Source organism: Platichthys flesus, chromosome 8, assembly GCF_949316205.1.
Source record: "Platichthys flesus chromosome 8, fPlaFle2.1, whole genome shotgun sequence".
NCBI classification, from domain to species: Eukaryota; Metazoa; Chordata; class Actinopteri; order Pleuronectiformes; family Pleuronectidae; genus Platichthys; species Platichthys flesus.
Window position 1 is genome coordinate 6,208,133 of NC_084952.1, and position 16,899 is coordinate 6,225,031.

The window sequence follows — 16,899 nt, forward strand, 5'->3', positions numbered from 1 at the left end:
CCTGTGTTATATATTTAGTTTTCTGTCAAAGGAGGCAACAAAGCCAAACTTAATACAAATGTTTGGTTGAAGTAAGACCTATAAAAAGCGTTATGTTTCTATACGTTTTACTTAGTTTTCTGGGAGAGATGCACCGTTATAAACTTGATGTGTTCATGTGCTTTTGACTTGAAATGGGGGGGAAAAAACATGGAGGCTGCAAACAATTTATACTGAACTCAAATGTTGAAACTTTCCAATAACACTCATGCTTTAGTAACTCTGGGGAAAACTCCCACAGTTAAGATATACATATCTACATAGAAGGAGAAATCCTAACACTGCTACACAATAAACTATAACTTTAAAATGGGGAACTTCATAAAAAAGGCTGTGTTACCTTAAGAAGGTAACTATTCCATAGTTCGATTAATCTGACATGTTTTATTCATCTGATTGGTCAATTTAGAGAGTCCTTCCCTTTTCTAACAATGTGATTGGTTAAGAGGGAGGGAGAGGGGGTGGAGCAAAGTTAATTAGAGATGGCAGCTGCTTAGAAAGAAGGTAACGTGCTCCGCTAACGTAGCAAAAGTAGCTGAATATTCAAATTTAAGTCGTAAAGTACCTTAACTCCTTTCTAAGAAGTGTGTTCTACAGCTGTTGTGTGTTTTCTGGGACTTTGTTAGAGTTTTTAAGGAGCTTAGCACAACTCTGAGCTGATGCTAGCCGTTGATTAGCATCTCTGCTAGCAGGGTGCTAACAGGGTTTGTATGGAGGTAGAGGCTGCACCTGTGGCTCAGAGGAAGACCCACCAGGGTTCTTCATCACCATTTGGACAGAGGACAACGGTTTGTTTGTTCTTCTTCATCGTCTGAAAACCAAATGTAGATGTTCTCTTCTTCAGTGCCTGGGACTGTTTGGACCAAGTAGGAAGAACTGTGTGTGTTGGGTGAGTCATTGAGATAGGACATTAACAGCTTCTCTAAAGGTAACACAGGCACACGCACACACACACACACAAACATCATCAAAGCTGCACACAGGCCTATAGCTGGAGTTCATTATGTTTATTGCTGTTCGTTATTTTTATTTCTTAATTGGGTCTAAAAGTGTTCAAGCTGAATTGTTTAGCGTTGCGATTGTGAATTGTTGTTTTGTGTTTCATTGAGGTTTTATTCAGAAAGAGAAACTGTAAAATCTGCTGAGGGATCTTGTCCAAGTTGAGAGGTGCATTCCTGTTGATGTTGAGTCTTGTGGCTTAAAGATGCGTCAAGAAACTCATTAACATATGCATGTTTATTAAATTAGAAAAATTCTTTGTTTGTATAAAAACACACTTTATTTAGACTTTGGCATATTTGAAGCTACAGCTGTTTAGAAACAGAAGCATGAAGAGTGATAAACTCAAAAGGTTAAATTCACACATTCCCAATTAAACACACATACTTCCAATCTAAGTGGTGACATAAGGAAAGATGCAACTCATGCTTGGTGATATTGAAAGTGCTACACTTTTTTTTATGAGTTACACGCTTTATTTAGTATGTGAAAATAGAGTGGATTTATCTGCTCTCTATGCATGTGGCACAGTAACTATCTGGACCTGTGGGATCCTGTCGACTTAGCATGAAACGTGAGTCCATCTCAGTGAATTGCCACTGATCAGAATAATCAGTAAACCAAGAAAACGTAAAATAATCAAACCAGCTGCTTCTCACCAGAAGGTGGCAGCAGTGTGCAGACAGAGGACCACTGCGTTATCAGATTTCACAGAAGATTTGTAAAAGTCATTTGGAACTGATATTAAATATATGATCGAAATAAGAACAATAATAGGGACATAGGTCATTGCAAAGGCAAATCAATGATATTGATCACAAAGATTGTTGTCTTCAGTGCATGAACAGAAATATATGTATTCTTATTATTTAAACAAGGCAACATTAGCAAACGGACAGTGAGGCTGGAACACACTTTTCTTGAAGTGTGCATGTGTCTGAACGGCCCCTGGATATGAAGGTGCACAGGTACAGGCTTCATTTGGAGACATGGTCCTCCTGTCTGTTGTGTTTCCATCCACCTGCAGCCCCCGGGTCAAGTGATCAGCTGATGTTCACACTCAGAGGCTTGTCTATCGGCTGGTCTCTGCACTGACCTGACCTACATGAATATTTATTCAACAGCATTAACACACATTTACTCCATGCAGCGTTTAATATTTTCTCTTAATTCTCTCTCTTCTTATTTTGTAGAGAATTCCAGCAATAGATCAGTTCAGCGCCTCCATGTCACCACCTTTAGAAATAATTATTTTGAATCATGGCAAGACTGACAATTGATAGAACAGTTGGCTGGATGTTATTAACTGTAAATACAAATACTTTTAACTCTTTATGGCACATGCTTGTCCTCTGAAGGCAAGGTTCATCCCTTCAGGGTGGTGTGGCCGTGGGGTTGAGTGGTCGTCCGCCAACAAGAAGGTTGCCGGTTCAATCCTCATTCTTCCCCATCTGCATGCCGAAGTGTCCTTGGTCAAGATACTGAGCCCCTAAATAAAAATGGCCCCTAATAGATGTTGAAAGCTCTAATTGTAAGTCTGTGGATAAAAGCATCTGCTAAATGACATGTAATGTTAAAAAACAAGGCGATAACCCTAATGACCAAACTAAATGACATGATCTGGCTTGTGATCCGAGGCTTGAGGTCAGTGGTGCCAGTTTACAAGTTGTGTGAACAAGTAAAAACTGAAAAACAAAATTTGCACAAATGGAAGCATGATTATTATTCACCAATGACGTCCCGAGCTGCAGGTAAGTGTCCAGCAGGTTTCTCTCATGATCGAGGGAGAGAAACGAGGACGGCAATCACAATCACACACAGAGCCAACAGCACCCCCAGTGCAATTACCAGTAGGTTCTGCTCTTGTGCTGAAAGCAGAAAAAAAAAGTTCCATTAGACATTTAACTCTTGACTACCCATTTACTTCTGACCAATTTATTACTTTTTTTTTTATTCAATTCAAATACCTTATAATAATAATAAATTTCACTGAGGTTTATTTGTAATTAAATAGAAATACAAAGAGAAACACAAAAAGAGGAAACAAGGACAATCAGCGACGAGCTCAAGGTTCACATCGACGAGCACTCAAGTACTAAAGTTGTAGGTTCTCAAACCGAAAATTGTCCAGAATATTTAAAACCATAAAGAATAGTGAAGTGGACATCACAGTAAATTAGAGAAGGGATTACACTATTAATATAGATTGTAATCCAGACAGAGACAAGAACTGATCCTTGTGGAACACCATCGTTAATTAGTTTTTTCTAACCAATTGGTTTAAATCCTTAAAACTATTACTAAGGGTCAAGATAAATACACAATTATATGAATCAAAAGCGTTTTAATAAACTGATAAAACAGACATTGCTACATTTGACCAAACAAGAGGAATATTTATTTTATATTATATATGTTTTTGTAATGTAACAGAGATAGCGCATTTATTAAATTTGATGTGTGCACATAAATAACTGGTTATGTAATTTACAGCCTTTAAGAATTAAGTGTAGAGTTTAATCATAATGTGATTTCTCGCTCTGCATTTATTTCTCAGTTACCTAACGTTACCCAATGCCAACGCATTGGGTCTCCTGAGCAGAGAGGTCAAACTTTTTTCTTGATTATTAAAACACAAGTTTCACATAATTGTAAAAACGTACTTGTCTCCACTTTGGTTCCTCCACCAAACAGGATCTCTCCACATGTCACCACAGCGCAGTAGTAAGTCCCAGCATCTGAGGAGTTGTGTATAGTTTTGGACAGACTGTAGACGCAGCTCTTCTCCTCTTGTTCATCTCTGCTACACTGAGTGTAAATGACGTCGGGATGGGAGCGTCCTGATCCGGCTCTGAACCAGTGCACACTGTGTTCACCTGGACACTGGACCAGGTTTTCTTTGTGCTTGAAGAGAAGTGAACACTGGAGGATCACTGAGGCCCCTGGTCTGACTGACGCAGTCTCTGGACTTTGTTTCACAATAACAGATTTCTGCTGATTCTGATCTGCATGGTTGAAATTAGAAAAAAAGGGCTTATGACCATGAGCTCATAGACTGTATCTGTAAATAAATAAAACAAAACACTTCAATGAGATAATGATCTAAATTAGAAATGAAAAGTCAAAAATAGTTTACCGTTCACAGCCAGGAAGATGCCATTCACAAAGGTCTGTGAGTACGCAGTTCCATTTTGACAGAAGTATGTTGCTTCATCCTCCTTCGCCACATTTGCGATGGTCAGAGAATAATGGGACATCCCCTCTGTTACTGCAAAACGCGAGTTCCTAAATTGCCCCTGGAGCGATTGCGTGGAAAAAGTTCCTGTGGCGACTGTTTGGATCAGGTATCCATGAGTCTGTTTGTACCAATGGAAGAATTTGCCTTCCTTCTCTGAAACCTGACATTGTAAAGTTGCATTTTTACCAATTCCAACCTCCATCAAGGAGATCTGGGGAGGAACCTCCGCAGTTTGAGTCAGAGCTGAAGATAAGGAACATAAACAAATTTACAAGATATAAAGACAGATAATATCTGCCAACAGATGGACTGGTTCAGGCCATTATCTTTTAGCTGTACTTTAACATAGTTCAAACTCATATTATCATAAAATATTATAAATCCATATGATCATATCCTTTAAAAGCCACACTTACACACTGAAATAAGAAGAATCAAAGTTGCTAGTGGTGTAAGCATTGTGGTAAATCACCTTCCTCTTGCACAACTGGCGGCTTCCTTCCTAAACTAAGATTTTATCTACTCTCGACTCTACAATGTTGAAATCATCCTGATTGGCTGAAAGGCTGAAAATTCACTCCCCCAAAATTGACCAAATCAATGATTCATTTTCGGTGCACAAACGTTGTTTTCCGCTGTTGGATAAATTGATATTTCCAGAGCAGTTTTGTTCTGTTTTGCCCTGATAAGGTAATGGTGACTAAAGGTTGGGTGCCATCTTTCTTTGTCTGTGATTCCCGTCATTTTTACAATACATATGTGTATCGATAATGTTAATGTGGTTTAATTTAAGCAGAATAAGTAGCGAGAGAACACCGTTTGCAGCTGAAGCCTCCTGAGATCCCACTTTTTTAGCTTTTCCTTCATTAATGACATTAGTGAAATAAACAAGGTTTTTGTTATAACCTATCCCGACAGTATTGTGTTTCCCTTATATGCAATGTGAACGTACACTAAGGGGGGGGGGGGGGGGGGGGGGGGGGGGGGGGGATGTGTGGCAGCAGTGATTTGCCAGGTTAAAGTTGCAGGACAGAGACTAGACAGGAGTAAATCACTGAGTTAATCTGCAACACGGCCTGTAGAATTGTTTTAATATGAAGCCACTGTGCTGGAAATGTATTATTGAACCTGTCAGTTTTATCCTGAAGTTTCTCACAGTAGGAAATGTAGAAAATTTCAATGTCATAGAGATATCTGCAGTGTTTGAAATTGATAATTATAAAAGTTCCTTATTTGTTCTTTTTTGAATATTTGTCATCATTCTCAGACGACTGACACAGTTTTGTTTTTCTTGTGTGTTGCTTTTTAGTTTCATCTTAGGATATTCATTAAACCTTGTGGTTCTTTCATTGATATATTAAATAAACAATATGTTTATAGTTTTTTTATATAAAACATAGAAAATTATATCTTTCTATTTATATCAATATATTTAAATGGACATAGTCCTAAATTGACACCATCTCATGCAAATTCATAGGGATTAGACCAAAAGGAAAACAAATCTATCATGTTAATGCAAAGAGAATGTTTTATTGAAATGGCTAAATCACTGCCATTCATTTCTACCAGTAACCTTGAAAAAAATAATCTGAGATTTTATAACAACTCTGCATTAATGTTGAAAGTTCAATGTTCAGAGTCGGTGAGTGTATATGAATAGATCGCCCTCTCATGTTGGTTCTATCATGCACTTAGAAATCTGAGCGAAAACATCAACATGAACATAAACCAGTCTTTATTAAAACAAATAACAATGTCAATGAAATAGGCCAATACTTTGATGAATTATGATGAAACAGAAATACTGATACATTCTATCACCAAAAAAAACAAAGAAAAAGATTTTAATGTTGTAGTTCACACTCGCATTGTCAGCATTGATTTTTGTTTCTCTGAACACTCGAAGGGCTTGTTGGTGAATCACCAGCTGCCAACGTAACCACTAACTCAGTCATTCTGTTCCGGTTACTACCCTCCAACATTTTGTCTGGCATCGAACACAATGTACACCAAGCTCCGCTAACAGCAAACAAGACTGGTTAGCTCAGGAAACTAAATGACAGTAAAGGGAACCAAATACTGAATCCCACAAGATGAGTCAAGTCAAAGTGACCGACATCATTGATGAGTTTTTTCTTGCACAGCGCAGGAGAGTTGGATACTGTTCACGAGACCATTTAATGGGCTTTTATTGTGAAATATTTGCAGGACAGGAGATTGCACAGCTTCAAACTGTATAGTTTATATATCTAAAAACTGGGACACGCAGCCGTTCCATGGTGCCGCAGATCTGTAGACGTTGAGCATCCGGGTTGCTCCAGGTTTCACTCACGTATACATACTCACCGGTATAATTTGGTCGGTAAAAATACGGATTTTAGTACCGAGCCTAATGGCACAGGGCCTGCTACACCAGTGAAGAGTGATGTTGCTGGATGTGGTGATGCGCTCAGCTGCGCTTTACAGAAGAGTACAAGCACTGATGTGGTGACTCTTTCTTCTCCTCCACTCTTGCTCTCCTTTCAAAGAAAGTCGGTGCTACATAGGTCAATTCCTCGGCTTCACCTTCCTGCAGAAGAACAACATACAGTGTTGATGGCAAACATTTCTTTCAGAATAAAGCTGTAATATCAAGTAAGTTTAAGAACCTAATGACTTGGTGTACAGTGCGTGTTCGTCCCTCATCCACCAATTGAGATACATTTGATACCACTCTTTATGATTTTACATGATTACCTTGTATTTTGCAGTTTTCTCTGACAAAATACACATGGTCAGGGTTATGAATACAATATTGTTACCCTAAAATGAAATGGTTAAAACTCTACAGTCTTAAAATGGTCACTGGCTATATTAAATATTTATTTGTTATTCCCAATATCTGGGTTTTCTTGCCAGATTCACCAGTTGCGTGTTCCATTGAGTTTTTAGTGGTTTGTATGTAAATTTTAATAGCTATGATAATTGTACAATTTACTAAAATTCGTCAAATTCTTGACTTAAATGTCTCTGACTGTAATCACACACTCTGACTTAGTTACACATCGATCAATTGTTAATGCAAATATATTGAAAATAGCAACTTTAAACTATATTTACCAAATTATTTGATTGATCCAGACTTGACCTTCCATGTCCTTTGTGATGGAAGGTGCTCATGGTGCCTGTTAAATAAAAGGAAAAAAATTTCCTGTCACTTGAACACGTTTTATCTGCTGAATTAGTAACCATATACCAAATCCACTATTTTCAGGACTTAAGATGCAAAATTGCTAATAATTAAAAATTAAACCTGAGCTAAACACCGGTGCATCACATGCATAATTAAACAATTGTCAAAGTGTCAGTTTGATCCACTTACCTTTACAATGTTTGCAAACTCTTTGATTTACTTTGACACTAAGGACGACAATCACGGTCACACAACAGACCAGCAGCACCGCAAGCGCAAGGACAAGTGGGTCCAATTCTGATCCTGAATCAGAGACATTTCCATTTAGACATTAAACACTATCTGATTATGAAATCTTGTGATTAATCATTTGTTATTGGCATCAATGGCTTTTCCAGATTCAAGAAGTTTTACTGTCACTCCAGTTATAAGTGCAAATATAATCATGTGAAAAAACCCTTGCAGGGTAACTCTTGAGTTGCAAATACAAAGTAGATGAGAAAATAATATAATTATAATAATAATAAAAGAGTATAATAATAATAAAGTAAATATACAACAATATAATCAGAATACTTGTTAACAGAAACATAATGGAATGTTATAACAGTGATGGCCTGAACACTTTTTTATTTTGTATTTAAATGTATTGATATTTTTATTTATAGTATTGCCAGCTGGTATTTGATGGAATTGTTGAACTCACAGCAAAAAAGCTTCATGTTTTTATCAATACAATGTTTCTCTCTTAAACTCTTTGCTTACATTAAATACATTAATCAATCAATCATGAATGAGTGTGAATATAATACATACTCGTCTCCACTTTGGTTCCTCCACCAAACAGGATCTCTCCACATGTCACCACAGCGCAGTAGTAAGTCCCAGCATCTGAGGAGTTGTGTATAGTTTTGGACAGTCTGTAGACGCAGCTTTTCTCCTCTTGTCCATCTCTCCTGCTGCTCTGAGTGTAAATGACGTCGGGATGGGAGCGTCCTGATCCAGCTCTGAACCAGTGCACACTGTGTTCACCTGGACACTGGACCAGGTTTTCTTTGTGCTCAGAGAGAAGTGAACACTGGAGGATCACTGAGGCTCCTGGTCTGACTGACGCAGTCTCTGGACTTTGTCTCACGCTGTAATGTTTCTGCTGATCCTGATCTGCAGCATTTATTTGAAAAAGGCATTAAATCACTTCACAATGAAAATTGTTACTTACAAACATTGTCTCCCACATGCGCTAAGACACTGACAGTACAAAGTATTTTACCGTTCACAGCCAAGAAAGTGCCACCGAGGAAAGTCAGTTGATATGTTGTTCCAGTCTGACAGAAGTATATTGCTTCATCCTCTTTGCTGACATTACTGATGTTAAGAAGATACCGATCATCCACTCGTGTGAGTGTGAAACGTGAATCATTGACTTCAGTCTTGTTGATTATACTTGAAGCAACCGTACGCAACTGATGTCCAAACGACTGTTTATACCAGTAAAAGAATTTGTCTTCAGAGACTGGACATTTCAAACTGACGTTGTTGCCGCGTTCCACCTCAGTCAGAGAGATCAGCTGAGGAACCTCTGCAGTTAGAATCAGAGCTGAAGAAAAGAGACAAATAACACAGTTAAGCCTTGTATTATAAACCGTATTTATATATCTACAAACACAGTATCGATGGTTAAACAATCATTTCCAGTAGTGTATTTGCTACAGTCATGTACTCACCCTTTGTACCAAAAATAATCAAAGCAGCCAGTCGCCCAAACATTGTGGTGCAGCGGCGGTCTGTAGACCTACTCATGCTTCCCCTCCAAATGAAAGATATACTAATACGGTCATCGAGATGTAAACAGTCGGTTACAACCTGATTGGCTGAAATATACAAACTGCACTGCCCCCTATACTTGGGAATCACCCAATTGAAAGAAAAAAAAAGGCTCTAAATGGTCGCCATGAAGGTAAAATAGAAGAAATCGGTTGTGTAGTTTTTTTGAAATTCTGATAATAATCTTAAAGGAATAGTTCACCCCAAAAATACTCACCACTCTGCCGATGGAGGGGGGGGGGGGCTTGGTGAAGTGTTTCAGTCAAATAAACACTTTTGGAGTTTCAGGGGTAAACAGCGTTGCAGCCAAATCAAATACAATTGAAATGAACGGTTACCAAAAACATAAAATGCCTCCATACTGCTCCTGTGGTGTCAGTACAACAAAGTTACAGTGTAGGCCTAGTTGTACCCAAATGTGTTAGCTGGTAGAAACACTAAATTCTGAAAACTTTTACTCGATTGTTTTTAAAAAAAAACAGAGAATAAATGGTTAACTCTTTGTTAACACTTTTTCAGATTCATGTTTGGAAACATAAAGAATGAGGCCAACAGAAAGAGGTCGGTGGTTGCGACAGTAGGCTGTGGAAACAAATGTCAAAGAAGCACATGAGCTTTTTATGTCGCAATAACAATCGATCTTTCTATGGTAAGTATAAAAATACTGTATAAAATTATTGTCGAGAAAAAAACTGCCTCTAACTCTGAAGTTTCACAGCTTTTAGTTTAACTTGTTCTGCACAGCTGTCTTCAGAACGAACAAAGTCTCCTGCAAACGCTGCACACACAGACGTGGGCTGTGGTGGGCCGCCTCTGCCCTTTGACCAACCACGGTGGTTGTTTACTCAGAATAGACCTGAGCGACGGCTTCGACAGGAAGCACTGAGTTTAAAAGTGCAAGCAGCAAAATCCTCACAAACCAGTTTTATTTAAACCAGAGACTGTTTATATTTTCTTGTGCGTTTCTGTAGAACGATAAATTCATTGATTCTTCCACCGTCCTGATGAGCCTATGAGAAAGGATAGTTTTACCGTTTTGTCGAACTTGATTTCTCCCACAAGTTATTAATAAATCTATGAAATCAGTTAACCTCAAATGAGTCTTTGAACTGGTAACAATTTGTTACCATAAGCACTTGAATTGTTTTAATTCTATATATTTATATATAAGTAAAAGAATTTAAATGCTTATTCTTTTACTTATATATATTTATATATAAGTAAAAGAATTCAAGTGCTTGTGGCTTATGACGTCTTAATACGCTACACATTGTTTTTATTTGTATTGTATTGATGAAATGGAGCATCTATAATTATCATGCAGCCCAGATGAACTAACCCTAACCCTAACCCTTTTTAACAGAACATCCTTGTTTTTTAAATATCTGTTGCTACTTCGCTACCTAACAAGTTGCAACATGTAAACGTGAAACTAGTTAGTGGCTGAAAGCTGCGTTTCCCTCTTTGCTGTTCCAGATAACCTGAGAAGGCCTGAGTACAATTCTCAAAAACGGTTGATGTTTGCACCCCAGATTACTCAGGACCAAATGTCACAAGAAACTTTTCACAGCAGGAAAGGAACATGGGAAATTATTTAAATGACCCGTGGACCACAGCAATGATTTCAATACAGTAGTTTAATCTCACTCGTCACATCTGTATGTTTTCACCGGTATGAGAATGACCTTTTTTCTTTTTTTTTTTTTTAGTTTCACCGCACATCTCTGTCTAATGCAGATGGGCACACTCACACAAACCGAGAGGGGGGAGGAGTTTCAGTGGTTTTGACTGACGTGCTTTGTATTTTTCCACAACTGCAGACAGCTATATGGCAGACAATTAAAACAAAATTAGCATTTTGTATTTCGGATATAATTTACATGTTATGTACAAATGCATCTGAAACATGTGCAGCTTTTCATAAAATGCCAGAGGACAGATACTGAAACACAGAAACTCCTCCATCGGTCTTTATTCAGGTTCACGTCTGCCACGACAACAAGAAAAACCACAGGCTGCAGCTACACTGAGAGAAGGCTGGGCTGTCTGTCTGCCCTGAGACCAGCTACTGAGGCTGTTGACTCACCACACACCCGACTAGGGGCTTCAAACTGATATGTAGTGAGGGAAGAGCGACACGCAACAAGTTGAACAAACTGAAAGTGTGTGTGTGTGTGTGTGTGTGTGTTCAAATATATTTTCTGCATGTGTATATTCATTTATTTCCCATCATTGTGGAGATCCTATCATCATCTGTGCATTTTTAAGAATGAGAATTGACATTCGGAGAGTTACAAGTTATTGATAAAACTTTGAAATTTACCTGGAAATTAGGAAAACATTTTTTTTTCAAATATTTCATCTTCAACAAATTTCAGCCAGGTTGGAAACTTCATTAGTGATGCGCCATGGATCTGTAAAAATGTTCAGTTGTATATGTTAAGAAAGCCTTAACATTTTTTACATATTGTGAATACGGCTAAGTCTTGGGGGAAGATATTCTGTTGGTTTGAGTTTTGACAAAATACGATTTTATTCATTTTCCCCTCTTGAAATATCAAGCCCCCTTGTTTACAGACAAAAATTAAATGCCACTCAAAACAAATTCCAAATGAACTTGTGCTTCTTAAATTATTACTTATTTATATAATGTAATACATAAAATCTTCAGGTTAATATTATTACATTTGAGACGGCCCCGTCCCCTTCCTGGTCTTCATACATTATTCTCTCTCTCCCTCAAGCTTTCTGAACTTGTTCTTGCTTGCTCTCTTGCTTCCTTAATTTCTTTCGTCATTTCTTTCAATGCTTTCTTGCTTCCTTGCTTCCTTTCCATTCGCCCTTTCTTTCTTTCTTTCTTTCTTTTTAATTTCCTTGCTTCCTTCACCTATCTTTCTATATTGATTCATGGCTTTCTCGCACTATTGCATCTTTTCTTCCTTGCTTCCTTACTTCCTTGCTTGCTTCCTTGCTTTCTTACTGTTTTGCCTCCTTATTTTTTTCTTCCTTAAGTATTAATTTGTACCTGCTGCCACTGCATCACTTTCAGCTGATGTACACTGAAACAGAATTTAACAACTGCCGAACTACTTGTTGATAATTTGTCGAAAGTTAATTTAAGATCACAGCATATTTTTGCTTTGATCGTGTGTCTGATCATCAACTACTCCTGTAAGTTGATGTGATATTAAAAAACATAAGACAATAAAACACTGGTTTTCCACTGGACGTTTTTATAACAGGTATAAAAGCAGAACGAGCTCAGCTTCTTGAGACTGTGCGTGAAAAAAGCCCCTCGTAATCACACCTTTATACGAAACCCTCACCACAGGAATGCTTTAAGTTTCCATTTGGTCTTTGGTGGTGACTGTGCACATGTGTTTCTGTGTCTGTTTGTGTCGCATGCATCTTCTTTTTGATGTAGTTTTAACCCCATGACTTGAAATGTTGTACAAGTTTTCCAGGTAGTTCCCGTTGTATCATAAACCTTCACTATTTAGTCTTTTTTGATGTTGTACAGTTTGTTGTGTTTTGTAAACTCGATGTGAATGTGTTTCTGAGATACTGTGGCAGTGGAGCTCTGCTTCCTGCTCACAGCCGCCTGTAGAGAATACAGAGGATGGACGGTGTGACCACAACCACCTCCCAGCTCAACATGCTGAGCTTGATGTGCTGTGTTGGGGGGGTCATCACTGGCTCGTGCAGCATTTCACTGTGTCAAGGAGCTGCATACACCTTTCTGTCTCTAATTAATTAAATATAAACCGTTTGTAAGATTGTATTTTTTTGATTATAGGAAGCAGAATCTTAAACTGTAGTTATATATTGTTTCATGCTGTCAGAATTGATTCAGGCTTCAAAGCTTTGGCATTTAAATACTTCAGGTTACTGTATTCTATATCTCTTTACTTCTTAATATCTTATTAAATCAAAAACATTATTCCAACAGTTATTCAAAGTTACCTGCACTACATCCTGCTAAACCTGTGGAGTTGAACCAGATGTTTGTAATTGTTGGAAAATGAAAGTAATTACTCTAAACTCAAAATTGGTTCATCACTTGTAAAGAAACATAACAATAAAACAGTGTTATTCCACAGGACTTCAATATGCATTTAAAATGACCTTCAGAGAAAATGGGCCAAAATGATGAAGTCTTTAAAGGAAGTTGAAAAGTATGAACAGAATTAACCAGCAGAAGCAATATTAAGTTTGTTAGAGTTTATAAATGTCAGTTTCAATACATGTTCTGTTAGTTGCCCAGCCTATATTACAATGTAAGACTGTGGGGAAGAATTCTTGGTTACGTCCCTTAATCACAACCGCTCTGTACTCCTTCCCCCCCCCCAACTCTTAATAAAGTTGGTTGAGTAGTTTTAACGGCAAGGAAAACAACATACTCGACCAAGGTCATCATTTTTACTGTTTGTGGAATCCAGTCTCAAATTCTGTTCAATAGTGAATTAAATGACAAGACAAACACAAATATGTGCTGCATTTGGTCACAGTGTGTTGTTTATTGTGTTATAAGGGAAGCTCTCTCATACTTGACCCCATGTTATGTGTGGGAGGTTATTATAATGTTTACTTTACATTGTGTTGTGTTACTCTAGTGTCATTTTTAGAAACATGAAACTCAAGGTTGCTGTTGGTTGCTTCATATGTTTTAGATGGAAAGATATCAGATATTATTTCCGCTGTGAAAATGAGAGGCCAATCATATTGCTCTCACGTTGTTCCCTCCCACTTGATATGATTACATGAAGGAAATCTTCCTGCAGTTCATAAGCATCTAAATCAACGACTGTCTGAAGAGGATTCATTAAAATGCTGATCTTATTCCAACTGCTGCTGCTGCTCGGAGCGACGCGTAAGTCAATCTCTACATTTTATTTGGAATACACGGAATGTTTTAATTGTTGTTCTTGGGTCAATTCAGCACAGCACATTTATTAATTAATCGTTGCTCAATTTAATTACATTTTTAGGAAGCACATTCAGTCAGATCTTTGAGACAAAGACTGCTGATGTCGGAGATGAAGTGAAGTTGACGTGCAGCCGCCGCGAGAGGTCTGATTTCACAGCCAAAAACCTTTTTTGGATCCGGCTTGTTTCTGGAAACTTGCCTGAATTCTTGGGAGGAACATTTTCCTTTGATGATGATGGTGTTAATGAGACTCCTCACTTTACAGTCAAACAAGAGCCTGGAAGCTTTGTTCTGTACATTAACAAAGCAGAGCCGAGTGATGCTGGAGTTTACTACTGCATGGAACAACTTAATCTTGACATGAAATTATTGAATGGAACATTTCTGAAAATTAAAGGTAAATAAATAAACACAAACATTTCACAACTTTGAAAAATACAATTACTTTGATTACATTTTTCAATTACTAAACACAACTTATAAGCAATTTAATCTTGTTTCTATATTGTTTTTATAAAGAGAAGAAATATCCTCTCAATTTACATCAATGCAAATAAGTAAATGTATTAAAATTATTTTCTTTTCAATAGAGCTTGTTTATTTTTATGTTTGTATTTCCCAGGACCAGAACCTGATATAACTGCCGTCCTTCAAGCCCGTCCATCTGACCCGGTCGGTTCAGGAGACTCTGTGTCTCTGCAGTGTTCCGTCCTGTCCGACTCTGACAACCGAACATGTCCAACATATGACAAGCTGTACTGGTTCAGAGCTAATGAATCTCATCCCAGTTTAGTTTATGTTCATGGAAGTAGTAGTGATGAATGCGACAAGAGCCTTGAAGCTCACTCACCCCACAGATGTGTCTTCAATTTCTGTAAGAGTTTTAGTTCCTCTGATTTTGGGACTTATTACTGCGCTGTGGTCACATGTGGAGAGATTTTATTTGGACGAGGAATAAAACTGGAAAATGAAGGTAACTGTTGTTATTTTTAAAATATCACATTTGTGTGTTGAATTTAGAATCAATAGAATAAGTTACTGTCATGTATCACTAATTTGTCACATTTGTTCCTTTTGAATTTAAACATTATTTAAAATCCTATTTAACTTTGCTTATTTAATTATTGTGTTTCAGTGGTCAACAAGTTGAATGAACAGAAGAGCAATACAGTTCTGTGTCTGTTAAGTGCTGCATTGGCGATAAGTCTGATTGTTGTTGTCGTCCTTTTCAAGAAGAAAACGTGTGATTGTTGCAAAGGTGATCAAATATTCTGATATTTTACTTATTTAAAAGTATTTAGCAAAAGATAAATACACAGAATTAACATTAATCCTTTGTGTTAATTGACCTGGAGCCTCTTTTATCTTTTATCACACAGCTGGAGTTTCTTTACAAACAGAGGCTGCAGCAGTCTGTGGTAATCCACCAAGTCAGCAGGTAAGGTACATGATGAAAAGACAGAAACATTAATAATGGAGCCCAACCTATTTATTGATTCATATTTGATCCTGTCACTGACACGTCGGTATCTGCATTTGTTGCTGGACAGTCTGTCTGTGTCAGTCCGACATGGTTCAAATGATCAAATGATCAAAATGATCTGGTGCCGAGTTTGACCTGCAGTTTGACCTCGTTGTCGACCACTGCTGTCGTTTATCTGAGGATGTAGAAGAAGACGTGTTCAACTTGTTCCACATACTGAAGGCTCACTGCCACTAAATCTTTTTATTATTGAGCATTTCACATGTCCAAGTTGCACAAAACTCAGCACTGCACTTCTATGGGCATTTAACAGAACACATGCCAATTGTGAAGTTGATTAGATGGACAGCTTGCAAGATATATTTTATACATTATATGTAGTTGTACACTTTTTTTTATTCTATTACCAATTTACACACACACAAAAAGGAAAATCTTTCAAAAATATATTTAATATTATATAATATTAGCAACAGCCCCCTAAAATCCATATCGGTCAGGATGGTTAGTAAAGCATTGGTTTCTTTTCATATGTTAATTTCGAGACATTTTGTTTTTTTCCACTTGCTTCCCCAGAGACACGAGGACTCACTGGTTTATTCTGCACCGACCTTCACCAGGAGGAAGGCTGGCAAAACCACCGGGAGAGGAAATGTAAAACCTGCTGATGAACAAACTGTCTACTCTGATGTCAGAGCTTATGTGATAGATTAACAATCCAAACAATCGACTTTCTGATGAAATTGCTATTATTATTGTGCTTATTGCTCCCTCACTGCTTTACACTCAACGAAATCCCCACTGTTTGCTGTCCTTGCTCCTCGCAACTAAAACACATCTCTTCCGACTTTAACCAAGTTTCTTTCTTGATTCTTGGTGTTCTGGGTTCGTACCCTCATGGTTGATGCACTTATTGTGAGGTTGCTTTGAATTAATGCTTCAGCTGAATGAAATGAAATGTGACTGTGTATTTCAAATTTCTCAGCATTTTCAAGGTCAATTGTGCTTCTACTCAAACTGGCTATTAGAGAGATTCAAACTTTCACATTGTCTATTATGCGAATTAAATATATAAATAAAATGTATGTATTTGTTTATTGTTTGAATCTTACTACATAAAATGCACTGTAAAAAAACTAGATCTATGATAACATTTGACATTAAAACAAAAAATGTTATTCAATAAACTGAAATCATTTTCATATGATGTGATA

The 16,899-nt window shown here is 37.5% G+C and overlaps 2 protein-coding genes across 2 annotated transcripts; one reads left to right on the forward strand and one right to left on the reverse strand.

Annotated features, from left to right (window-relative positions):
• Positions 1-2,778: 2,778 nt before the first annotated feature.
• On the reverse strand, positions 2,779-9,250 carry LOC133959152 (uncharacterized). The gene is made up of 9 exons (XM_062394248.1): positions 9,176-9,250; positions 8,722-9,048; positions 8,268-8,612; positions 7,641-7,754; positions 7,379-7,443; positions 6,737-6,848; positions 4,175-4,519; positions 3,702-4,043; positions 2,779-2,906 (listed from the first exon to the last, which is right to left on the reverse strand). The coding sequence occupies exons 1-9, from the start codon at positions 9,216-9,218 to the stop codon at positions 2,812-2,814; spliced, it is 1,788 nt and encodes a 595-aa protein (XP_062250232.1). The 5' UTR covers positions 9,219-9,250; the 3' UTR covers positions 2,779-2,811.
• A 4,833-nt stretch (positions 9,251-14,083) lies between these two features.
• LOC133958915 (uncharacterized) lies at positions 14,084-16,828 on the forward strand. Its single transcript, XM_062393942.1, has 6 exons — positions 14,084-14,145; positions 14,264-14,599; positions 14,825-15,175; positions 15,338-15,460; positions 15,582-15,640; positions 16,262-16,828. The coding sequence occupies exons 1-6, from the start codon at positions 14,103-14,105 to the stop codon at positions 16,397-16,399; spliced, it is 1,050 nt and encodes a 349-aa protein (XP_062249926.1). The 5' UTR covers positions 14,084-14,102; the 3' UTR covers positions 16,400-16,828.
• The last annotated feature ends 71 nt before the right edge of the window (positions 16,829-16,899 follow it).